This window comes from Coturnix japonica, chromosome 8 (genome assembly GCF_001577835.2).
Source record: "Coturnix japonica isolate 7356 chromosome 8, Coturnix japonica 2.1, whole genome shotgun sequence".
Lineage (NCBI taxonomy): Eukaryota > Metazoa > Chordata > Aves > Galliformes > Phasianidae > Coturnix > Coturnix japonica.
The window spans coordinates 18,285,045-18,310,492 of record NC_029523.1 but is presented as its reverse complement, the minus strand read 5'-3'; the positions used below and the strand labels follow the sequence as shown (position 1 = coordinate 18,310,492).

Genomic DNA, 25,448 nt, shown 5'->3' with positions numbered 1-25,448 from the left:
CACACAAACCATATGGCAATGCAGCATTGTGCTGGCATGGAGCAGTGCCAGCATGTGCTCATCTGCCTCTGCAAGTTGTGCTAAATCTCTCAGCAGCTTTACATTAAAGCTCTTAGCACCTCTGCAGCAGAGCCACCCTTCATTCTGTAACGATGCTATTTATTTTAATAAGTAGCACAGGAAAAAAAAAAAGGGGCCCTTTAGAAGGTTAAAAAGATCAGTGATATTTGAGAACTAAGAAATCACTGATAAACTTCAAGTCAACAGCAGCTAAGTCCAGATTCTACAGGCAGTGAACCTGAGAGGAGAAATTGCTGCAGGAGTTCAACAGCGTTTAAAAAAATGTATGCTGAGTTGTAAGTCAAGTTTATTAGTGGAAAAATTGGAGGGGGAAATCCAATTTAAAATTCTAATTTGAAATCTAAATTAACTAAACTAGGTTAAACGTAGTGTAATACGTTGTAGAAGATATACACTGGAAGCTCAGCTCTCCAGATGTTTGTTTCCGGGAATCAGCTGGCAAGATCCAACCATAAATGACTGCTTGGAGATGTGTATGTTTGCGAAGGGAAGTGTAGATATCATCTGAATTGGACAGGTCAAGTGTGGTGACAACGTTATTAAAAAGCATAATACCTTGGAGAAAGGCAAGCTTTCCAGCAACATTTGCCTCTGGGCTGAAATGAAACATGAAAAAAATGTGCATCTTTTTGGAAAGATACGAGCACGTGGAAGGATGACTCAGCATACCAAACCCTTTGGTCAGCAGGAGGCAATCCCTGGGCTCCCACAGCCCCCGTGGAGAGGAGAGCAGGGCAGCGTGGGCATGGAGTGGGGCCCTGGAACAACATCCTGACTGCAGCAGTCTTGCTGCCCTTTCCCCATAAATAAACCAAGCACTTGGAGCTGGGAGGGTTAAATACATTTTGTCTTCCAATGTATTCTAGACAAGGGGAAAAACCACCCATCTCCCCATTCCTTGGCGACAGACAGAAGGATCCTCCCCACCTCCCGCTCCCCCCTCAGCCTCCTGGTAGCTCTAATCCAATATTATTATGTGAAAAATGGTTGGGCTAGCTATGGAGACAGTAAATTAAACGTTATGTATTAGTTTTTAGCGTGTGGTCCCGGGAAGAACGCCGGCCCCATTTATTCCACAAACCTCCTGAGCACCATGGCGATGACCTCTGGAAAAACGCAGGGCTAAACTAATCCCAAAGATGTCAATCTCGGGGCCTCTTCTACATACACTTGCAGTTTAGATTAATAAACTGTCTATTTTTAAATTGTGTGCAAGCACTTCAATTCTAAATACCTCACTGGCATGTTAAACACGGCGTTAGCGATGCCAAGTCACACTTCCCCTTTGCTGGTAGGAAGTTTGACTTCATTTGTTTCTCTCGTTTCCTGGCGACGTGGCACACTCTGCCTTTCAGCCCATCATGGGGCAGGGGGGAGGCAGTCCTAAAGGGCTGTTGCATGGGGAAAGGTGCTGGAGGGAAGGGTGATTCCATAGGATCACAGAATTGTTTGAGTTGGAAGGGACTGTAATGGGCATCTAGTCCACTAATGCAGTTGGCCGGCTTCTCTGCCCTCCTGATTTTGGCCTCTTTCCCCCAGACTGTTGCACTGGGGCTGTTTCCCAGTGGCTGTGGCCAAGCTGGTACCATTGAGCGGAGTAGAGGCAGTGATAGAGCCCTGCTCCATCTCTCCACCACCATCTGGGAAGACAGTTGTAGAGGTTAAGGCAGATTTACATTTTTCCTCCCAGCCCTCTTCCAGCTTTCCGCCCCAAAACTGGGGCTGCTTCCTGCCTTGGGTGCCAATGTGGGATTGAAGCTACTGGGAGAGAGCACCCTCATCTCCTGCTGCCCCTTCCCTGGCAAACCACAGCTCTCTGCATTGAGGACTCATGTGTGAGCGGCCGTGCAGCCTCATATTTCTCCCTCCCCTTTAAATCATCTCTCCATTGGGTAAAGGCACTCTCTGCGGAGGTTATAAACCCTGAGAGGATCAGCCTGAGCATTACACCTGGGGCAAGCTAAATAAAAAAAGGTCACCGGCGCTTTTTAAACATGGACAAAAAAGCAGTAAAATGTGTTTGGAAAAAAAAATCTGGCATTAAATCATGACTTTTTGCCTGGCTCGCCTCATTAAAAGTGGCCTTTTGGAAGGTAAAATTATCATTGTAAGTGATAAGATCTTTAAGAAAATAATTCACGGCTTCTTCACCCTTTAATATGATAGCCGCCACCGGCTAATTTTTTTCTTAATGGCAACGAGGCCATCAATCTTGTCCAAGCCGTGCGCTCGCCCCTTCCTGCAGACCCTCCTGCTGTGCCACAGTTTGGTGCTGGGCAGGTTGGGCACCAACCAGAGGTGCATAGCATTACCTCCATCACGCAGGGGAGGGATGGGAGCTGCACCCAGCCCAGCTGACATCCCGCTCCCTTTCAAGTCTGGTCATTCGAGGGTATTAAAGTGCTGGGCTCTGGCTTTCTGACAGCCCTGGAAAAACATAGGGAGTCTATTTTTCTTAAACAATCCATCACTGCTGCTGTCAGCAGAACAAATACCCTAACCCTGCTTTTTATGTATCTATAACCTTATTTTTATTTTTATTTTTATTTTTAGTTTTTATTTTGGCACAGAGTGTTCCCTGCTTGATGCATTCAGCTTTAACTCTGCCGCCTAAATAGGTACTTATCACTTAACATGGAGGTGATGGCTTGACATGTTTTCTGTCTCCTGCCCTCCCCTCCACGGTAGGGAAGCCGTCAAAGTGTTGCTAATAGCTGTTATCACTTGGGAACTGTAACCCGAAAGCAATGAGTGATACCGGGCCTGGCTGCGATTTTCCCCCTTCACTCTGCTCACCATTTATAATGCTGCTGGAGGATCCCTGACAAAAAGATGCTACTATTAAAGCTGACTTTCCTAGAAGCTTTTGGAGGGTCCACATTTGCTGCCAAGCAAGAGAGAGGCAAAATTATGTGGTGGCTTTTATCTGGGTGGAATGTAGCTGGGGATAGAAAGCTTCAACACGGGAAGGATAGTGAGCAGAAATAACAGTGTCAGCAGGGAGCTGCTGATTTATTCCAGTGCTGTTGTGACTGCACAGGGCAGGGGACCCCTTCACGCTGAACCACCAATGGGTACACCCAGGATGGAGGGGACAGAGCTGTGGTCTGGAGCTGGGATACAACCCCTGGACCACATCTGTGTGTGCTTCTCCTGCCCAGCGCGGTGTCCCTGGCACAGCTGTTTGGCCTAAGCAAAGCGAAGGGCTTTGTTCAGGGCTAATTTGTGTTATGGCACGTAACCTCTTGGAGGTTTGTGTTGGAGTGGCTTTGGTATTTGTCACCCCGAGCTGGCAGCCGGCACGCACCCGAGGTAATTTCCCCTCCTTTGCTGTTCCCATGTCCCCACTGTGGCTGCAGCCTTGCCACAGCATTCAGATTTGGCTTTTTAATCCTTCCTCGTAAATCGGTGTTACACAGGGAGGAGCGTGACGTTCCCGAGCCCCTGCAGTGAGCTCATGACACAAGAGAAGGAGTCAAAGCCCCGGGGCCCCAACACTGGCCCCTGCCCCTACCACCAGACATGATATGGAGAAGTGAAATGATTCTGCTAGAAATTTCATCTCCAGCCAGGCAGCTGGCAAGGGCTTAGCACAGCCGTTCTGTCAAGGTTTCAGGCTCCAAATCTTGCTTGTTTCAAAGCTCTTTCTCCTTGGAGGGCTTTAGTGGTCAAATTTCCCTCCAGGCGCTGTAATTCTCTCTCAGACTGCACAGCCAAGCTGTAAAACTGCAGGGTGGGTGGGGGATCACAGTGGAGGTGTGGGAGAACTTGGGGTGTTTGCTGGTGGTGGGAGCTGGCACATGAGCTGGGCTTTGGTGGGAAAGGCAATCTGCAGTCATGTATGGGCAAGAGGAAGTTGCTGAAATTTGGGGAGAGAGATCTCACCTCCCTGGGCAGGGAATGTCCCACCAAGATGATGGACATCTGCTGTTGGACATCCCCATGAGGACCCAGGATGATGTGAAAAGTTACTGACCCACCCCCAGCTTGTGCAGGGGAACGGGACTTTTCTCATCCATCCTGATGCCTCAGGCTTGTCATCAGAGATAATTGCCATGGGGGAGCAATTCTCCTCTAACCCCTATGCATGGGGAAGACCTTTCCTACAGCAAAGCAGGTGGGTTTTTAGCACTTTTTTTGCACCTCTGCTTTCTGCAAAGCTCAGACACATGTGGGAGCTATCTGGGCTCTTGTGAGGATGAAGGCACCGCTTTGGAGCTGCCCAGTTTGCTGCTGCATGGGTAGACACATTGGCTGCAGTCCCCATCTTGCAGCCCTTGTGTGGCTGTCAGTGCCTTAGTCGGCCCCGATAATAGAAGAACTTGATACAATAATCCTGCATTCATCGCATCCCATGTTGAGTGATTGGATTTTCTTTGACATATTGCCATGAAAATTGACCCAGCACAGTGAGTGACAGCTCTTGAGGGGCAGCAGAGCAGGGAGTGAGGGATGTGTTCTTACTGCTACCAGCAGGGAGAGATGTTTGCTGGGGTAATTTTGGGGAAGGAATGGGATTTCTCAGAGGGACTTTGCATTCCAGTGGCTCAGTGAGCACAAGGGAAGGAGCAGCCTTGGCTTGCACCTTGTCCCCTGAGCCCTGTGTGGTAACAAAAGGGACTTTAACACCGAGCTTGCCTGGTGGTCAGCACATCACCTGTTTGTGCCACACAGGACTTGTCTCCCAGCAAAAACCACCTAGAAATAATGAATCCTCCTGGGCTGAGAGGCTTTCAAGCTCTCTGAGAAGGGAATGAAAGATTTCCTGATTTCACCCTCTCCCTCCCTGCTCTCGTGGCTTCTTGAAGTTAATGTTCTTAGGCCCAGACGTGACGGGCAAAGGGAAAAGATCCATGTGGTGACAGGGGACGATTGATCTCCTTTACATAGAACGACTCTCCAGTCCCAGTTTAATCCCTTCGCTCAAGGCAAATGGGATTCTTTGTCAATGGAAACTTCAAAAGCCTGGCTCTGCCGAGGGATGGACCTTCTGCTTTATCTGCTGGCTGTCACTCACGTGGTGCGTATCCCTCCAAACAGCTCATCTATCTTCCCTCCAGTCCCTTTCCCGCACAGGCGTTATTTTGCAGGTGCCTCTCAGCTCCGTCAGGATGCCCAAAGGCAGCCACACTCCCTGTGGATCTTTATTTTCCCTTTGGGTTTGAATTTGCCTGAGAGGTATCCCAAGAGCACACAGGCACCTAGCCCCTGGCCCGGGAGGGCAGCAAGGTGCTTATGTGCTTGGTAAGGCACTGGCCCCCATGTTGCATTCCACCTGCTCCAAAAGATACCCAAAGCATCCAGAAAAGAAATAAATAAATAGGCAAGCAGGGCCCGGAGCTCCTTTCCAGCCACTTGCCTGCCCAAGCACTGATCCTTCCTGCTGTAGCATCATCTTACGGGCAGCTAATTAACAGATGATGCCCTTTGCAGTTCTGCTATGTTGCATTTTGCTCCTGGCAAGCAGGGCTTGCTGAGCCAAGAGGATGGGAGGAGAGTACTGGGAGGGGAATCCATCTGAGAAAGGGTCTTTTAGTGATTTGGGTATGATTTGGTCCCCTAGAGGTGGCACTGCTCCTCTCTTCCAGAGCTGGCATATGGCTCTGGCCCCATTGCTCCTGTGCATGATTTCACAGTCTGAGCTCAGTATGCATGTGATCAGCTCTCATTAGCTGTCATTAGACACAATCTGGAGTCCTGGAGCCTGCTGGGTCCTTCAACTCCAGCCGCACGTAATGTGGTGGGGAACAGGAACAGGAACAGCATCCCCTGTGCTAGCCTGGCTTCTGGGATGGTCTCACCCCCAGGGAGCATAAAGTCGAGTGGGATGGGAAGGTGAATGGAAATAAAGAGCATCACTCCAGGGGAAAGCATTCTGAGTGGTACTCACTTACCTTGGGGGTGCCTGCTGCCATGGCATCCTTCAGGATGGAGTTCTTACTGCCAAAAGAGAAGAGAATGGGGTCAGAGCCATGAAAGCACTGCAGTGGGGAGCTCTTGGAAGGGATCTCCAACAGCAAAGAGCAATTCCACCCTGGGGAAAAATGGAGAGCAAACCTGTGGGGGCAATGGGACGACAGCCACAGAGAGGGTGGTGAGCACTGCATGGGGCTGGGCACAATAAAACAGGAGGATGGGAAGCAGAGGGGGAATAAATCAGTGTAAAGAGCAAGGAAACGAAGATCCCCGCTGCTGCCTCAGGCTGGAGTGATTTGTGAAGCCAGACTGCTCCCCGTTTAGCAGGGAAGGAGGTCCCCTGCGCAGCTCCTCCTCGCCTGCCCTCGCCAGCGGGAGATGCTGCAGATTTAATAACACCTTCCCCCCTCCAGACAGGTTAAACTTGAAACAATTACATATCAAAGCCGACATGGCGGGGAGGCCCACGCTGTAATTTTTTGGTTATTAAAGTAATCTCTCTCATGTAAATTCCCCCGCTAACATGCTGCAAACAGCATTAGGAAATAAATGATTTCCTCGTGATTCGATTTGTCAATGCAAAGCACCTGCAGCAGGCAAAAGGAGCTTGAAATATGCTGCCAGCACCAGTGCTGGTGCTCACGGCGCGGGCTGGATGCCCTGAGCCTGGGGAGGTGATGGATGGATGGGTGGGCGGGGGGGGCTGGGAAAGGGAGGGATGGAATTGTGTTTAATAACAAAATTTGTATGCAAGCCTGCATCCCAGGCTAAGGATGAGTGATCGGCAGCCAGAAAGTATTAAAAAGCCTCGCTAAACAGATGCTGACAATAGAACAAGACATATCAAATCAGATCTACTTCAGGAGCATTAATACACACACGTGCCCCCCCCCTCCCTTGCGTGTGCCGTGCCGCACACACACACTCCTTTCTTCTCAATCACAGCAATATGGGAGACATCAATAAATTTTTATGAGACTTTTAGAAGATCAACATGGTACTAGATGTGACAAAAAAGCAATGTGCCTGTCATGTTCGCTTTGTCGGGGACACTTTAGCCCCAGATGCCGAGCTGCAGTGGCAGCGGGGAGAAATTGAATTTGGCTGGCTTTAATCTGCCTTGATTTGGCAGATGGCTGGGTGTTATGAAATGAGAAGGGATGGAGGAAGGTGTTTTCTCCCGGGGCTACGGTTCCCTCCTCTCCCAATGCCACCATCCCACAGTGAGGTGACACCCGCGGTGATCTCTCCCCACTGGGTCACCCCAAATGGCAGAGCACTGCTCCAGGCCCTGAGCTCAGTGAGGTGCTGCTTTTGCATGAGTACACCCAGAGTGCAATGCTCAGTATGAACAAGTGCTGCGTGTGTTGATGTCACAGACACCATCCGACATGGCTGCTGCCTACGGAGTGCTGCCAATCCCATCCCACAGCTTGGCCATCCCTGGGCCTACAGCCCTGCCACCCTCTCCCATCTCTATTCCCAACACGAGCAACTGGGGACTTCTATTGGGACATAAATGCCACCTTCATCTCCCTCTTGCCTTTGCGCCAGATAGAACTTGTTTTAATTTGATGATGGCCAAAATTGAGCTTAAAATCCTCCACCTCCCATGATGCTTTCACTTTCTGAATTGCCCAAAGTGTGAAACAATCTGTTTTTTTCTTTTATAAACCAAACACCAGGTTAAAAAAAAAAACAAAAAACAAACAACAACAAAAAAAGCAACACCACAACAATGACTCGTTTCCTCCCTTTCCTTGTTAAAGGTGTTTAAAATCATTCCTTTCCAAGGGCGAGAGGAAGAGCCTCATTAATTCCTCCCAGCCATGGCTGAAGTGCCAGGAAAGCAGAGTTCCCAGGAAAAGAGTTTCTTTGGCCATCCAACCGGCTGCCATTGGGACCAATGTGGAAGGGCTCCGTTTGTATTGTTCATCATTGGGAGGACCAGTGCTGACAACCACTTTGCATTTATATCTACAGCAATTGTGCTGGGAAGGGGCTGCAAGTGGAAGGGCCGTCAGCAAAGAGAAACCTTCCCGTCCATAAACACCGCGGACAAATTAAAAATGGTGAAAGGGAAATCAAGACCTTTAAAGTTCAAACACTTTTCGGTGCCTTTTAAAGTTTTTCGCTCTAGGCTCTCGCAGAGAGCACAATCTTTGGAGACCTCGGGATTCTCTTTAATCACCCAGCCAGGCTGCAGTGGTCTGAAATGATTACACATTTACATAGTAATAACCCCAACACTCCCCACATTATTTCATGGCTAGCATATTTCCACTCAGCGAGTGATCCATGTGTTTTAAATTATAACCTGTACATAGGAAATTAGTTACTAAGTACGATATTCACAGGCTCGTCTGACACTTCTAATTAAGGTGATTTACACAGAATTATCCTACGAAATAAAAAAATGGTGTTTTGCTAGCTAATAAAATATAATTACTACCCGCTTTTATAAGTTACAGTTAGTTTTAATCTATTTGGGGAATTGTTTGTCTAGTTCATTACAGCAAAACAACTTCTTTGCCTTTTAGGGACCATCACCCCTCAAACTACCAAAGAAGAAAGGCAACATCCTGGGAAGAAGAAATACTTTGGGCAGCCTGGCTCTGCCCTGATGGCTTTGTGCCTCCAGCTGGGAGCCCATGTTCCTGCTGTGTGTTCCTGTATATTAGGAAAAGCTGCTCAGAAGAGCGGTGCTGCAGTGGCACAGCTGCCCAGGGAGGTGGTGGGGTCGCCGTCTCTGGAGGTGTCCAAGAACTGCGGGGATGTGGCACTGAGGGATGGCACAGTGGGCACGGTGGGGTGGGATTGGATGGGATGATCTTAGAGGCCTTTTCCAACCTTAATGATTCTATAATTCTGCGATCCCATGCATTCAGATACTCGGTGGCTTTTCAGGGAGGCTTGTGTTCATCCCTCACAAAGCTGCATAGAGGCCGGCATGCACCTGCTATCTCCCACCCCTGCATCTCATTCCCAAAACACCCTCACCAGCCCCCAGGATGTCACAGCCCCAGCTGGAGCATGGCCAGCTCTCATGTGGCATCCCACAAAGCCAGGAGCACACTGCGACCAGCTGATGTATTTCTGTACAAACAATCCAGTGGACACAATTTATTCCCAGCAGCTCGGGCTCCCAGCCTCAGGACGGAGCAGCAGCAGCAGAGCTGCACGGAGCAGATGCCGGCAGGGAATCAGCAGCAGCCGGGCAGAGAGAGAATTGGATTTTTGTGGATGCCAGTTTAAATAAGTGGAAGTGTCACTTGAAGCCTAAATAAGGAAATGAGGGTTTGATTATATATTTTTTTAAACTACACGAGGCCAAACCCTCACCCAGCCGCTGGTGACAGCTCCCCGGAGCTGCCGCACGTGATCTGTGCTGTCAGGGGGAGTGCGCCGGGGAGTTTAACCTGCTCCAAATGCTGATTTAAACATCCCCTGCATCCAATGGAGAAAGGGGCTGAGCGATGGAAAGAACAGCCAAAGCCTCTGGAGTGCTCTCCCAGATAATATTTGAGAGCCCCAGTGCCCAGCTGGGAGGTGACACTGGAGCAGAAATGCAACAAGAGCACAAACTGCCCCGAGCAGAGGACCCCAGCATGTGGCACCTCTCTGCCTGCCCTGTCCCTGCATTTGGGGTCTGGCAGGTTCTGGGTGGTGAAGGGGTGGTGCAGCGTGAGGGTGGGATGAAGAAACATTTCACTATTTGTAAAGGAGGTGGCTGGAAAGAGGGAAGTTAGAAGGAAAGGTCATGCACAAGATTGATCCGGGGGGCTCTTTGCTACCAATGGCTGTAATGAGTGTTTAATTATTCCCAGCTCACATGGCAGTTCAGAAGAGGTTCTGCAGAAGGCATGCATCGCTCAAGGGAAAATCACCGGCTGAGGATTTATTTCTCACCTCTGGTTTTTGTGCATAGCCCCCAGTGCTGGGCCCCCTGTCCAGTGCTGCACCCCTCTACCTCCTCCTCCTCCTCCCAGTGGGTCCCACAGACCCTGGGGTTAGGGCCTGCAGCACTGCCAGGAGCACTCAAAGTGCCTTATGAGTGCTGCTTGGATGAGGAGATATGTGGCCCACAAGTTTCTCACCCACCTGCAATTGCAGGGAAATGCATTCACATCAGGTCATGGGGCTGCTCTGCATCCTTTGGGGATGTGCTGGGATGGGGCACCTGAAGCAGGACCAAGACAGGCACCTGCCCCTCCTGCTCATGATCAATCTGCCACGGCAAGGGGCAGAAACACAAATCAGAAGGAGGAGAAAGAAGATAAATCCACTACATCAACAGCACTATGTTCACTAGTTAATAAACAGCCTTCTTTCCTCATAAATTTCCTCCTTTCTCCCGTGGTTCTCCACCAGTGACAGTGGCAGGTGTGGACCTGGGATGCTCTGAGCCTTTCTGGTGCAGAAAAGATTGGTCTGGGTGGGCAACCTTCCCCCTGTACACACAAGGTAGGGAAGGAAGAACAACCATGGGATGCATAGATAGCATGACCCCATCCAAGCATGTGGGCTTTAAGTGCTTACAGGGTATTTGGTGGGTGACAAAGTGCCTCACATCACAGCAGAGCATGGCAGCTGGTCTCACATCCTGCCCAAGTGTCACACACCAGCTATTGCTTCTAGGCACCTACATCCTGCCTGCATCCCAAGTTTGGCTGCCAACCCCCTGAACTGTCCTCTGACACAGAGCAGCTCTGCTGGGCAGCATGGGAAGCTCTGTAAGGGATTGAGGCAGACCTTCCATGCTGTATGGACCGACCCCATGTGTGGATATGGACCCAGTGTGGTTTGCTGGGGGATAAGGAGCCCAGAGGCATCATCCCGCTGTACGAAGTATGGCCAGGCTCTTAATAGCACCTGTCCCCAGCATCTCCAAGCATGGATTTATGCCTCCAGGGGTCACCTCTGGCGAGACTCTAATAACATGACTTTATTAGCTTTCTTGTTCCTTCTTTAAGATACAGGAGCACAGGGGGAGGAGGGCAGCGGCAGGGAAAAGGGGGGTGCACGGGGAGGAAGCGCTGCCCTGGCGATTCCCCTCCTGGGTGACAAGGGGGAGAGGGAGAAAAATGGAGCTCCCTGGAAATTTATCACGCACCCAATTACAATGTTAATTGGCAAGTCCCAGAAATCAATTAATTCGCAAATTTTTTTCAATTAAAAATTAAGATAAATCATAAAACGTTATTAAGGAAAGGCCAAACTCCATGAACTTTTTCTTCTTCTTTTTTTTTTTTTTTTTGGTAGGCATCTAGTTTTTGCTTTATATATATATATATATATAATTTAAATGATAGGAAAAAAAAAGGAAAGAGCTGTGTTGCCAAAGCCCGATGCCCTTGAGTGCCTTTGCTGAAGCGCAGGGGGCTGTCATCAGCAGGACTGGGCTGAAGACAGATAAAAAAATATCGACCAGTCGGACACACTGCTTCTGCTTTATTGATCAGGCGGGAATTTAACTTGCTGTGCATATCCACCGTGTCAGCAAGGGCCACGGGCGAAATTAAAAGTACTTGGCTTGGAGATGTCGCCTTGATACCAGGGGGGGTGGGGAGAGAGGGAGGGGGACTCCGAGGGGGAGCGGGAGGGAAAGGAGAAGGAGGAGGTGGAAAAAGAAGAAGGGAAAAGCAGGAAGAGCAGCAGAAGTTGAGGAGTGGGAGGGAAATGCCTGTGGGCTTATCTCTCTTGGCCTGGTGCTCCCAGGTGAGAGCTGGATGTAAGGAAGGGATGATGCACTTCAATGGGGTTTTGGGAAAGAAGTCCCTCTCAGCACAAAGTGCCTCCCATCTTCCCCATTCAGACACTGGCAGATCTGCAGTTCTCACTGAGTGAGATACCTGGCTGTCAGGTTAAAGTCTCCAGCATAAATCGAGGAGACCTGGGGCAAGAGCCATGACCCTGCTGTGAGACATGACAACAGAGCTAATTCGGGTTTTATGCCCTCTATTCATCCTGCTGGGTCTGGCAGTGTGGCTGCTCACCCCTCCCCATGCCGCTCGGGGAAGGCCCTGTGGGGCTGTACGGTGCTCAGTGCATCTGGAGTGGCAGAACTTAAGCACAGGATTCCTTGTGCAGGAGAAGGGTTAAGAGCCAGTAAGAACTGCTTGTGTGCATCCCACCTGCCCAGGAGGGATGCTGAAAGCTGCTGGCACATGGTCATGAATACATCTTGTCCCTCAGGTGTTGGCATAGGGTGACTTTAATCAAAAAGGCCACCAAAATCCAGGCTGCATCTACTGGTGCTCGGAGACATCTCACCATAGCTTGTGTGGAGGTGGGTTGACCTGTCTGCCTCCCAAGGTCCCATAGCCTGGGACCCATGGTGGGAGCTGGAGTTTTCACACATTTAGAACCAGAGAAATAGAAGAGAAATTACTTCCAGACACACTAGAAAGGTCAGTGGTCCTTTCTAGTGGTCACAGTGGTCACTGTGGTCCCAGTGTGGTGGCAAGGTGCAAGGAGAGCTGCCAGGGGCAGCTAACCGGTGGTGGAAACAGGTAGGGGAACTCACAGCTCTGAAGCACAACCTTGTTGCTGGCCATGCAAGGAGGAACCTGCTAACTGTCATGAGGGGAAATAAAAATCCCCCCTGCCAAATACATTTGTTAAAAGAGCACTGCATTTTCCAGAGCAGTGCGTTGTGCTGTTAAAAAGGAACGCACCCCAAGGCACATTTCTCAGCCTTCCAGCAGTTGACTCAGCAGCTGTAGTATTAGCAATGTGACTTCCTTAGGCTTTTTGAATCCCCACTGGCCCTCCCACCTGAAACCCAAACCAGAGCTGCCTCTGTTCTCTACCTTGAGGTGCTTGCCTGAGGCATAAAACAGGTGGATGTGAATCAAGAAGGCTTGCATCCAGGCTTCATGCACTTGAGTATTCATGTGTTCGGGGTGATGTGTGCAGAGTTTTGCTTCATTATTTCTTATTTTTTAGCTTGGTCTTACTGCTCAGTTAAGGACCAGCACTTCTGCTTTCCCCACTGCATGGGTGCAGTGAGCAGAGCATCCCTCCCATCACCGCTTCCCTGCTGTGCTATGCTTGTGCTCCACCAAGGTGAGCAGGGAGGTAATTCCTCTGAGGAGGAGGAATACCAACAATCTTGCTCTGCAAGAGTTAAACCCCATAAAATCCAGGCTTGTAGTTTTGTTTTCTTTCAATTTATACCCTTCACTTAAAGAGCGGGGAGGGGGGACAAAAGGAAGGAGGGGGGAGAAAAAAGAAAGCCAGGTGACATATTCTAAGAGGGAGCACCGAAAACGTGTTAAGCACTTCAAAATCTCATATATTCAATCGGCCTCTGGCAAGACATCTGCCTAATGTTAGCGCTTAAATATCCTTTTCCATTTTACATGCATTCAAGTCTCATTTGAGCGAAATGAAACGGTATTATTAAAGGGAGATTTTGCACAAATGGCCTGAATTTGACATGTCAAGTTCAATGAGGCTGTTACATATGTAACACCGAGAAGGGCTCCGAGGCTGCCGGCTCTTGAAACAGCGCCAGTGGCTCAGAAATGAAATTTGCATTCAGAGAGGCTGGCCGAGCCGTGAGGGGCTCAGCCGGGTGGTGCCTGCTGTGCTGGTGCTGCCCATGCCAAGGGCTGTCCCTGTGTCCTAGGGACAGCAAAAGCATTCCTGCAGCCTGGTGCAGAGCACCATGGATGGGTGGATGGGCAGCACTTGGTTGGCTCTTCAGCTCTCTCCTATCCCAGCTCCAGCCCTGAGGAATTCCCTTCCTTCTCTTCCACCACTATTGCATGGAGCTCTGCGCTCCAGCAATGCCCCTAAAGCCCTGAAATTTAGGCAACTGCACAAGGCAGCCCTCAAATTGCTTTGCCACCAGCCTTTTCCCTTTCCATCTGGCCCCAGGGCAGCCTTGCAGCTTGCTCACACCAGCACAACCCAATGGCCATTCTGCCTTGAAGGATGTTGCCTCAGTGCAGCATCCCTGGAGCTGCTGAGTCCCCAGTGCTGCAGGCTCAGCAGGTAGGAAGGGATCTGCCTTCCTAACACCTAGTGCTGGAAATTTATGATTTGGTTGCAAATCATTAAGGTTTATTAAAACTTAACAGCTCGCACCAGGATTGGCTACATCCCCTTTAAATCTGAACACAAAAAAAAAGGGCCCTTGGAAAGCAGCCCCTTGGTTTGCTTCTCCCCATCAGACTGATAAGTAACAGCTGCTCAGCCATTTCGGTAACGAGTCAGCATTGGCAGGGAGCGGCCAGGGCTGCCGGTGCCCGTCACGTTTATAGGCCTACATTTTATTTTTATGTTTATTGGGTTATTTGAGATCATTATTAGTTTCTCTCTCCTCTTGTTGATATGTTCTCGCTCCCGGCGAGTGCTGGGGCAGTGGGAGAAGGGGCCACCTGAGGGATGGAGCCCAGCGTCCCACCACCCGCATCCTGCCCACTGCTGCAGCGGGCAGCCTATCCCTGTGCTGAGCCACAGCCTGCAGCCTGGATTGAGCCTTATCTATCCAGAAGAGTGGAGAGTCGTTATTTAATAATTAATCAAGACCTCTGATTCTTCGCCGCCGTCTGTGTGGCCGAGCGGAGCGGGCGAGGGAAGTGAGGGCAAGCTGGGGAGAGCTGTCTTCTCTCTAACTGCTGCTGTTATTTAAAGGAATAATGCCATTCTTTTTCATTTGTCAGCTGGCCCACAATGGCCCTTGTCATGCTTTATGATTTAGGGTTTCCTTTCCTTTCCCATTAAACGCCACCTTCCCATCACCGCCTCGCGCCAGCCGTCCTCCGCGCCTGGCTCACGCTTTCAGTTTCACTCTGATATTGGCCCAACTTCTTTGATGGGCTCCTCGGAGCGCTAATTGCTTCTGTTCATTTAAACCTGTTCACTAATTTGCAGTGGCCCTTTATTAAGTTGGATGCGGCCCAAATGACGCCATAAATTACGCTCGCAAGGGGAGCGGGTGGTGCGGGGGATAAATGGGCTCTTCCCTGCCCCCTCTTTCCCTGTGCCGTGCCAGGATCCAACATGATGCTTCATGGGTGCTCCCTCGGACTTCTCTGCTTCTCCCCCTTCTGAGCATTTCTGGCTGGCTGCAAGGCAGAGTCCAGCCAAGCTGGGGCAGGGATGGATCCGGTTCCTCTGCACTCCCCATAGCCATGGGAAGTCCCTTGTCCTGGTGTGCACACACACACACTGGTATGGGAGCCCTCCCTTCTCTCCTACCACCTGGTGACGTAACTCAGCTTTTCACTGGTGGTTTGATTCCTTTCCTCACCTTTTAATGACCGGGGAATTCATTAATAATTGAAATAAACACGCTCCTTTCCAAGGCTGCTGAGTTTTATTAAGGCAGGGGCAGGGATCTGACAACCCTTGGCTGCAGCCATTTCCTAAATAACTGCTAGCAGTTAAAATGCAATTATTATTATTATTATTATTATTTTTAATAAAAAGAGGACTTGGCTGTGCTGGGGAAAGCAGCAGGAGCAGAAGGCAGCTCCCACCCTGCTCTATTGTAGGATGCATCCCGGATGTCACAGCAACCCATGCAGCCAGTATGGGGCCATGCTGCAGGTACCAGCTCTTGCTGTTTTGTTTTGCTTGCATGTCACTGTCTCCTTTGCCATGGTTGGATGGGGTTCTGGGCAGCCTGATATAGTGGCTGGCAACCCTGCCCATGGCAGGGAATTTGGAACAAGATGATCTTTAAGGTCTCTTCCAACCTAAGCCATTCTATGATACTATGATTGCAGGCTACTTACCTGATGTTCAGCTGGGTGAGCTTCTCCAGCTCCTGCTCCATGTGCTCCTGCAGCTCTCCGGGGCGCAGGAGGACCTGGCAGATGGGACAGATGGGAGCCTGGCTGTCAAACAACGTTGCTTTCTTTTTGCCTGTGGGGAAGGAAAAGAGGGGGAAAAGATTTAGCTCCTGTGCAGCCTCAGTCCTGGAGAAGTGGCCAAAAGCAGCGTCCCCTGCTCTGAGCCTTGTTTGGTTTGGGCACAGCTTTAGGTCAGATTTTCTCATCCCTTCTCCTCCTGAGCAGCAGGCACATAGGAAACTGGTGTAGTCTGGAATCCACAGTTTTCTTCTGGTATACCCCCATTTCTCCCCAGTTCTCATGCTCCTTGAGGCAGCTACGAGCTCTGCAGATGGACATGAGGACATCCCAGTGTCATAGCAGGGGAAGGAAATGGCACTGAGGGATGTGGTTGGTGGGCATAGTGGTGATGGGTTGGCAGTCAGTCTAGGTGACCTTAGTGGTCTTTTCCAACCTTAATGACTTTGTGATTGTATGATTCTATGAGCAGCCCCATTTCTGGGGTTCCCCTCTGTAACCTTGGCTTCCCCCATTTCCAGAGCAGACAATGCAGCTCAGAGCCAAATGCCACAGCATTTCTCTGTTTTTAACTAATGAAGAAAAAGTGTTTAAATTCTCTGTGATGTCCCCAAAGCTGGGGGTCGGGACCCCAAAGAGCAGAGCTGTTTGCCCCCAGATGCAGGCACTGCTGTCCCCTTCCTCATCCCCAACCACCACCCTCCTCGTCTCCAGCCTCTGCCAGGTTTCCCCACTCCACAGCCAATTTCCTCCAGCTTGGAAACTTTATTACCCCCTCTGTAAGGAATATACAGAGCCTATTTAACATAAAATAAAACTCTAAAGCAAACAATGAAGTTTCAATAAATGGGGAAAGCCCAGGGGTGCCCACACCCCTCTCCCAGCTGTATTAGCAGCTCTGCTCATGAGAGGGCGTGCGGAGCCTGGCTCAGCTGAGGTGGAGGAACATGCTTTATAGCTGCCTGTTGTCATCCAACGCCGACCCTCCTGCTGGATTATTTATTTATGTATTAGACATGGATCAAATTGGTTAAATCCGAGTGAGAGGCAGTAATGCACAATAAAGCAGCCAGCGCTGGATGCGAGGGGCTACGTGCAGCGTGGCCTTCCAATCAGAAGCCAAAAGGTGCCATTTTATGGCTCCTAACGATGGCAGAGCCCAGTTAAATGAATCCCCATTAAAGGAATAGACCTTCTTGAAGTATAAAACATTGGTGTGAGCAGCTTTACTGGGGCCCTGCTGCTCTCTGTGTAAGCACCTGGTGCAGGCATTTAACGAGAGGAAGGGTGTGAGATGAGATGGAGTCACCTTGGCTCATCCTTGCCCTCCAGCAGGACATGGTACACGTGCCTGGCAGAACCCTTTCCTTTGGCCTCCCTACAGAAGATGAGGGAAACTGAGGCACAGAGCAGAGCTCAGTACTATGGGCTTTCCCCTGCCTCTCCAGCACCTCCATCCATTGGGAGCTCCTCAGCATGCAGACACAGGAGGAAAGCCCGTTGGACCTGAGGTGCTCCTGAGGCACATCCCTTGGCTCTACATCCCCATTGCCTGCTGGAGAAGAAAGGATGAAGCGTGCTGCCGTGCAACTGGGTGCATCTCCCTCTCTTCAATAATGCCCAGAAATCACCAAACCCAAACAAGCAGCTCCCGCTGACCCTTGCGGGAAAGGTCGGCATTTCAGTAATTCCACCTTCCTGCTGGAGCTTTTCCACTTTTGTGTAGCAGGGGCCTGAAATAGCCCAGGAGCGTCCCCGACCACCTGCTATTTATAACCCCAACTTCACAGCAAAACAATGGAGCTGTCTGAGTCTCCCTCCCAAAATAAACAGGCAGCCTTTGAGTGGACGGGAAATCCTGCTGGATTCCCGCTGTGGGGTGTGCAGATGGATGGGGAAGTGGCTGCCCTCTGTCCTCTCACACTGTATCCACACTCCCTGTCCCAGCCACCACCACGGGGCCCTCCCAGCCTCTCTTGCCACCCACAGTTTGCACTGGTGGGATGGGGATGCTCTTAGAGGTTGACCTGGAGGTGTATGTAGTCTCTGGGGGTGTTTGCTGCGAGGTGGTGGACAGTCCTGGAGCACAGGAGGAGCCTTGGATAGGGATGTGCACCTGGGGTCCCACCTGGGGACCTGCTGCTGGTCCATAGGAAGGACTCTTGCTGCATTCCGCAGCAGAAGAAATAAGCACTAATGGCCTTCTCTACCACCTACACAAATGATATTGCAATGGCTCTGTCAGGGAAGGACATGGCAGCTGTCACCCTGCATCTGCTCTGAAGGTGTTGTGACAGCAGGGCAAGGTCCTCTGACTCCAGCAAGCGTGGGAGGCTGGGGCTCAGGCTACAGCAAGGGCTTCAAGAAGGGTAGGAGAGCTGGGCTCTGGCCATGCAGCCAAGACCCTGACACACAGCCTGCCATGCTTGTGCTTAAAGCAGAAGACAGAGGAGCCTCGGCTCCTGGCCCAAGGGCTGACAGCCGCACTTTAGCAGGCACTAGGCTAAGTGACAATGACAGCAGAGGGGAGGGGATGGCTCCATGACAGCAGTACACCTACACAACCCATCTCAGCTCTGCCCCATGTCTCCACACTCACCCATGCTGCCCATCGCATTGCACCCAGCTCCATGCTGGTGGTGCTGGGTGGTGGGATGGCAATCTGGAGTGTTCAGGTTTCAGTCATAGGTGCAGAAATAGAGGGAGATGTAAACAGTCCAGTGTTGGGCACCCTGGTATTCAGGGACAGCCAAGGACACTGTGTTGTGCATGCAGCTGGACCAGAGGGCATCTGACCGGGGTGAGATGAAAGGTGCAGGCTCTGAGCTGCCTGCTCCAGCAGTAAGTGCTCCCCTCTCTACCCTGTGCCAAGACTGCTCCTGGGAGACCCTGAATGGCTCTTTTCAGGCTTTTCTTTTTGGCAGCTGTGTTTTTGTTTTCCTGCCCCTCTCTCCCCCCGCCGCTCTCTGGTTCCACATGTTTACCCTCCTCGTCTCTGCTGCGCTCCCCCCGCCAGCCCCCTGCTTGCCAGTGCCAGAGAGATGAAAAGGCAGAGCTGCAGCTCCTGCTGCTAGCACGGTCTCCTGGGCTCTGCGGAAATGTTGAACTCCAAGTGTTGAAACCAAATATTTCCTGCTCCTAAAGCCGAGTGCCCGATGTGCAGATGCACCCCTGCATGGAGGAATTTCTCCATGGGTTCCATCAGAGGGCATCTGTGAATGGCTCCCAGCCTCGGCAGGGGACGAACAGAACCCAGGTTGGGAGATGCTCATGGGGATGCACTCTCTGGTGAGGATATGCTTAAGGCCCTTCCCTTGGCTACCTGACTGCATCCCAGAGCATCTTCTCACTGTGCTGTCCTTCCTCATGGACAACTGAAACTTTCCTTTTCCCTGCATTGCCCCCAGGAGCACCAGACCTGCCCTCCCAACTCCTCATTTCCCGATATCTCAGACTGTTTTCCACTTGTCTGAGTCCAGAACTCTCCCTCCATTTCATCCTCCCATTTTCTCTCTCCCTCTTAACCACTCCATCATTTAACACCCATCACAGCTGGTTGATCTGAAACCCTCCTGAATAGCAATGACCCTGTGCTGGGGCCCCGCACACTGCTCTGGGGCCGTGCAGGAGCCAGGTGGGTGGTAATGGAAGTGCTGACACAGGCTCCTTGACAGCACCACTGCTATAATAATCCCTCCCGGCTCCCCCTCTGCTCAGCTTCCACGGCGATTATTTTCCATTCCACGATGGGTCGGCTGTTATTTGTGTACTGATAGCAGATATCTTGTGTGACAAGCTTCTTTTCCTTCCAGCTCAAAAAACAATAATTCAAAGAAAGCCCCATATTAGCTTGGAAATAGCCAAATGTCCGCTCCTCTCCAGTGAGCCCTCTTGGCATCCAGCAGGGTGACAGCAAGTGGCGGTGAAGGGGAAGATGACAGCGGTGGTGATGAAGGTGGAGGTGGCTTGGGTCAGCACAGAGCACCCAGGGACAGCAACAGAGTGGCTTTGGGGGGAAAAATGGTTTGATCAAAAATTGGAGGGAGCATGGGGAGAACTGAGCATCACTGTCCCGTCTTCTTGCCACACAGAAGTCACCTCTCTGTGCCACACCAGGTACCTGGGGTTTTTGGACAGCTCAGGGCATGGGGCCATTCCTGCCATGAACCCTAAAGAGAGAGGGACAGGGGTTTGTGCAGAGGAGTTGGAGGATCACAGATGGACAGAGAGACACCATGAGCAAATGGAGTGCAGCACAGAGCCAAACACAGCCTCTGCATGGCCCCAGAGGGTCTGATCCCTGGTAAGGGGCTGGGCAGCCGAGCAGCTTAGCAAATACACCTGCTTCTCCTGAGGCTAAACAAAAATCTAAGGCGGGATCCAAGGCTGAAAAGCTTACTGAAATATTGATTTCCTTCCAAAGAAAAGAGAGGCTCTTGCAGCTGTGAGCTGGACACTGCAACACTGCACGGTGCTGCTGCCAGGCACCTGGTGGTAACTGCTGCATGTGACACCGCAGGGACAGCCCTTAGAAGGGAGGCACGGCCCTGTCCCAGTGGGCACCGGGCTTCTGGGGGGCTCCTGGGGACATCCCCCAAATCCCAGGATCCCACCCCAAAAGCCACCTCCCCCCTGGGCGCTCCATCCATAGACATTGTGGCTGCTCACTGCGGGATGGAGAAAGATGGATGGAGCCGGGCAATAATTTAAGAAACTGAGTGAGTCTGTACATCCAATCACTTTACAAATCAGGGGAAAAGGAGAGAGGAGGAAAGGAAGGGGGGGTGGGGGGGGTGGGAGAAGTGAAAAGGCCGCGCAGGGAAATGCATCACAATTACTGTCTCAGCTCTAATGAGGAGCCTGTCATGAGGCTGTCATCCTGCGGAAAGCCACCTACTCAGAAAGATTCAATAAAAAAGTAGCAGAGAGATAAAAAAGAGATATATTTCAGCCCTTGCTAATATTCTTTTCATTTGTCCCAGCACAAAATAAGATACTGCACTTAACCGGCTCGGTTAAAATGAAAAGCGGAGGGGGGGGCGGGAAGGGAGCAGCATTGATCAATACCACTAAAAGCCGGGAGACACGGTGATGGAGTGCAATTTTTTTGTCTGTGCTGAAGCATAGCAGAGGCCCGGGCGTGGTAATTTATGATTCACACGCATGCTGGCTAACTAGAGGCTGACAAGACAATGAATCCTCGATGAGAGGAGTGCAGGCCACCTCGAGCTGGGAAGGGAGATTGTGACAGGGACCCGGGAGGGTGAGAGGAAGAGGAGGGCTGGGAACGGCCCCATTACTCTGGAGATGGATGGAATGAGGGCAACATGCAGCAGCAGCAGAGGGTTGGTCCCTTCTGCACACCAGAACCCCTGATGGGTGATGCCATCCTTGGTGGCAGGCTGGTGACATCCTTCTGGCCATTTGGTACAAAGGGGCACTTGTTGTCCCACAGACACAGAGCTGGGGTGGCTGCTGGCTCAATGAGATGAGATGAAGAGGAGGTGTTCCACTGCACTGCCACAGTGTGTCTCAATAATCTGCGCTCTGCAGTGGTTCTTGGGATGGAAAGACATGGAGCAAAGAGACATCTGCTTCAGACAATAAGTGATGGTGGGAAATGGAGAAGGTGGGAGTTTTGCAGGGACATCCCAGTGTCTGGCTTGGGATGATCACAGATGATCTGAGAACTACTGAGAACTGACTGGGGTCTACTCCATGCCCCGACTGCTTCCTATGTACCCAAAAACAGAGCACAGCCATGAGCAGGAGCACCCCTGTGTCCTCAGTGAATTTGCTGGGAGCAACCTAAGGGACAGCAGCAGCCTGCGAATGGGACCCTCACTGTTGGCAATGACAGAGGAGCCCTGGGACAGCCCCAACCTCTGCATGGTGACATGCAGCACCTAGCTCAGTTGTCCCCGCAGTATGTGCAGCTCCCATGCCCTTGGCTTGGAGGGCAGGCAGTTGGTTGGGGATAAGCTGATATACCCACAATTTGAAGGGACAACGATGGGGCAGAGCTTTTCCCTGCCTCCCACCCACTCCCTCCCCCCAGCTTGCAGCTCCTCTCCTCCCTCGGGGGTGTGTGGGGCACACATCGAAAACACAGATATTGAACTGTCAAAACTATTTCCTACAAGAAAATAGATTCATCAGCTTGCAGCACGCAGGGTCATTGCCACATTTTCCCCTCGCGCCAGCACCTGCACATGCCGGCGCATACCCAATGCCTCTTCACAGCACCGGCACTTTAGCTTGTAGCTCAGGGCCCTTAAGTGACTTTGAGAAATGGATAATCGATTATAATTCCACGGGCCTCTCTGCAGATTTATCCGGAGAATGTATAAAAGCCAGGGCTTGGGAGAAGCAGGTCCTTCTGGCCAACATGTCAATTGCCTGCACTCTCTGTGCCCAGCTCGGAAAATCGCATCCCAAGCACGACTCTGTTTAATCCATCAGTACACAATCAATGCACTCTGTAATCAACTCTTGATCACTTAATTTTACACATGTTGGCTGAATCCCTTTGTTTAATCACTAGATCAGGCCACCTTGTTGTGCAGCCCCCTCCTGGCTCAGCCCTCCCCACCAGCACCGCTGCCCTGAGCCCTCCATTCACCTTGAGGAAGAGCTTGGTGAGTGGAGAGAGGCACTGGAAGAGGTAGGATGCAATCAGAGAGAGCAGGAAGAAAGCTCCAGAGAGAAAGAAAACGTTTTCCCTCAGTCATTCTAGAGCTTATCCTACCCACAGAAAAGACATCATCCCTGGGATTTGGAGAAGAGCCACATGTCCTGGCAGCAAGGGGATGGCACCCATTGCACGACTCCCATCCATACTCCCAGCACCCTCCCACCCCATCATTATTTTGACTGTTTGAGCAGCTGAGGTTATTATGAGCAGCGCTTCTTGATCTTTCCCTCCCAGAGGCATCCTTGGGAACATCGCTTCCATCTCACCAGGGTTCATCTTCCTTTTTATGGCAAGAGCACGACCCTGGGGTTGCAGATGCATGCGAGGCGGCTCACTGGCGTTTTAGTGTGATTTGTGTCACCCGCCCAATGCCACCTCACCCTTGGCACTGGGGTCAGCGTCCAGGGGACGCTCATAGGTGGAGATATCTGATGGCATGACATTGAAATGCATTGAGGTTTCGCTTGCATTCATCGCACCCTGCTGTCAAATAACCCTTTCCAGGAAGAGTTTGTTGTGTTTTAACTGTGTGCTGAGAACCAGAGGGCTCAGAGATCAGGAAAACACTGTTCTGATGCCACACATTGCGCTCCCCGTACCTGATCACATCTTCCCTAATCCACAGCTCTAAAGAGGCTTTGATGCTGCCTCTAATTTGGCACGTGGAGCGGCTGCTGCTCATGCTTGCGTGCAGGAATAAATGATGGGATATGCCTGAACAAGAGGGATCTATGAGCGCAATTGCCAGGGGAGAGTGCAAATGTTGGCTTTGCACAGGAAACGTGCACCAAGCCGCGTGCTGACACTGAGAGGCCGGGTGTAGGACAAAGCCGGCGCATATGTTTAAAGAGAATTCCAGTTGCTATCCTATAGCAAATAGTCTTCAAAGAGCCCCTGGAGCTCTCAGCTTCTCAGCATGGAAAGGGGAGTTTGTACAAGATGAAACACAAATAAATAGTTTACCATATAAAAGATATCCCAGGCAAAGAGTGAGATGCAAGTTTTAGATCTCACATTAGCCAGCTGTGGTTTTATTGGTCCCTGAGTAAAAGCTGTAAATAAGACACAAACCTAACCTGCATATTGTCAAATTGCATTAAAAAAACACCCATTTAATGGCACTCGAGAGCATCAAGGGGTGAAATGGTGCACAGTGCATCACAAGACAGCCCATGGAGCTCTGAGCAAAGTGTGAATACCAGAGCAGGGCAAGTGGCAGGGATCAGTGAGCAACCAGAGCATCTTCTCTCTCTTCTGTGCCAAGCTGTGCCCAACCTCTGCAGCTCTCAGCTCTTCGAACCTTGACTGATGATGACAAGTGGACACCAAAACCACCCCATCTGGCTCTGGGCTCCTTGTGATGCCCAGAATTCTGTCCCCTTCCAATCAACAAGTCAATCTGTCCTCCGAGCCCTTGGCCATGGGATCAAGGTTCCATCACACTATGGCTCTACCCCACCATCACCCACGTGCCAATGCAGGTGATGGCACTGTCGCATCCCTTCTACTATTTTCAGTTGGAGGGAAGGAAATAAGGAGAGAAAAAAAAACAACAAAAAAAACACAACAAAAAAACCCCAACCTGCCAAGGACTAATTAATATTTAATTTACTGCAAAATGTAGTTATTATTCCCAAGTAATTGGCCGCCTGCACAGCTGTGGCCACTAATGAATAGAGGGGGAACAAGATGTGGGGCTGGAGGCTGGGGGGAGTGCAGGGGTGGTGTTGTCTTTGATCAGACTGAACCACTGCCTTTAATGTGCATAATAAGAAAACTTAAACAGCTTTGGTGCTGGTTTTTTTTAAGATCTAAAAACGGCCATGATGCTACTAATGGATCGCGCTTAGCTTATTGCACTGTAATCGCCCTATTATCGCTGCAACTTTAACGAGGGGGAAAAAGGACTTTGGAAGATGGCATTTGCAAATAGGTTGTTGAATAACATTGCTGCTAAACGCAGGGAAAACAGGCAATCCTGCTTATTGCAATTCCTTGCATAGACTGCCAATGCCTGACTAAGGCACTCAGCATTCCCATCTCTATTGCTGCTTTTCGCTCTGTGATTGAACTATTGGCTCATTTAACTCTAAGGATGGGAAATATTTTTTTAGTTGCTAATAGAAGTGGCCCAGTGTGGATTTCAGCTCAGCTTTTCCTGCAGAGGGAGTTAATTTCACCCCAGTGCTCAGTGCTTAAGTGGGACTGAAGTGGCATGTGAGCCTTGTGCCGACCCTTCTGCATGAGGTGATATTTGCCCTGAGAGTGTCCCATCCCTGGGGAGCAGTGCTCAGAGTGAGGCTGGGAAATGGCATTTCCCACATTGCAGGGGATGGGGCTGACAGGGGGAAATGTCCCTCGGCCACAGGTGACCTACCCCCATTGATCTCATGGTGGTCACTGTAGCCATCCCTTTTCCCCAAGATGCCTCAAGTATTCTGCTGCTCTCCCCACTCCCCAGCCCTCATTCAGAGCTCAGCAGTGGATGTTTATGATGGCCCCAACACCTCAGTCTGTGCTCCCATCCTATTTGGGTACGTGGACGGCGCGCCGGCCAGCCCAGCCTTTGGCACTGCTGTACCTCACCTCATCCAAGCCTAGAGAATTGCTGGCATGCTGCCGGCCCCTGGCTAAAGCAAACAGCCAGCCAGACGTGTCCTGGGGGCAAAGACAACACCATGCGGGGACACTGAGAGGTGAGAGCAGCCCAGGGAACGGCCAGGATCAGAGAGCAGGCAGTGGTATCTCCTCTAGAACACCCCTGAGCCTCCTCTCCCATCCTCCCCAAATAAAAACCCAGGCTAAGCCCAAGCAAAAATAAATAAATAAATCCAAATACGCCACCCCAGGGAATTTAAAACTCTGACCAGATAGGCACTATTGATGTAGAAATATAAACGCGGAGGTGGCTCCGTGGGCCCTAAAGCTGAGCT

At 50.8% G+C, this 25,448-nt stretch overlaps 1 protein-coding gene across 4 annotated transcripts in view; it reads right to left on the bottom strand.

Annotated features, from left to right (window-relative positions):
* Positions 1 to 25,448, bottom strand: part of RNF220 (ring finger protein 220) — a 158,216-nt gene that overhangs the window by 51,969 nt on the left and 80,799 nt on the right. For all 4 annotated transcript variants that reach the window (XM_032446172.1, XM_015870371.2, XM_032446170.1 and 1 more), the window contains 2 exons: positions 15,747 to 15,876; positions 5,976 to 6,021 (listed from right to left, as the gene is read on the bottom strand). In XM_032446172.1, the coding sequence (XP_032302063.1) occupies positions 5,976 to 6,021; positions 15,747 to 15,876 (176 nt within the window). The remainder of the gene's footprint in view (positions 1 to 5,975; positions 6,022 to 15,746; positions 15,877 to 25,448) is intronic.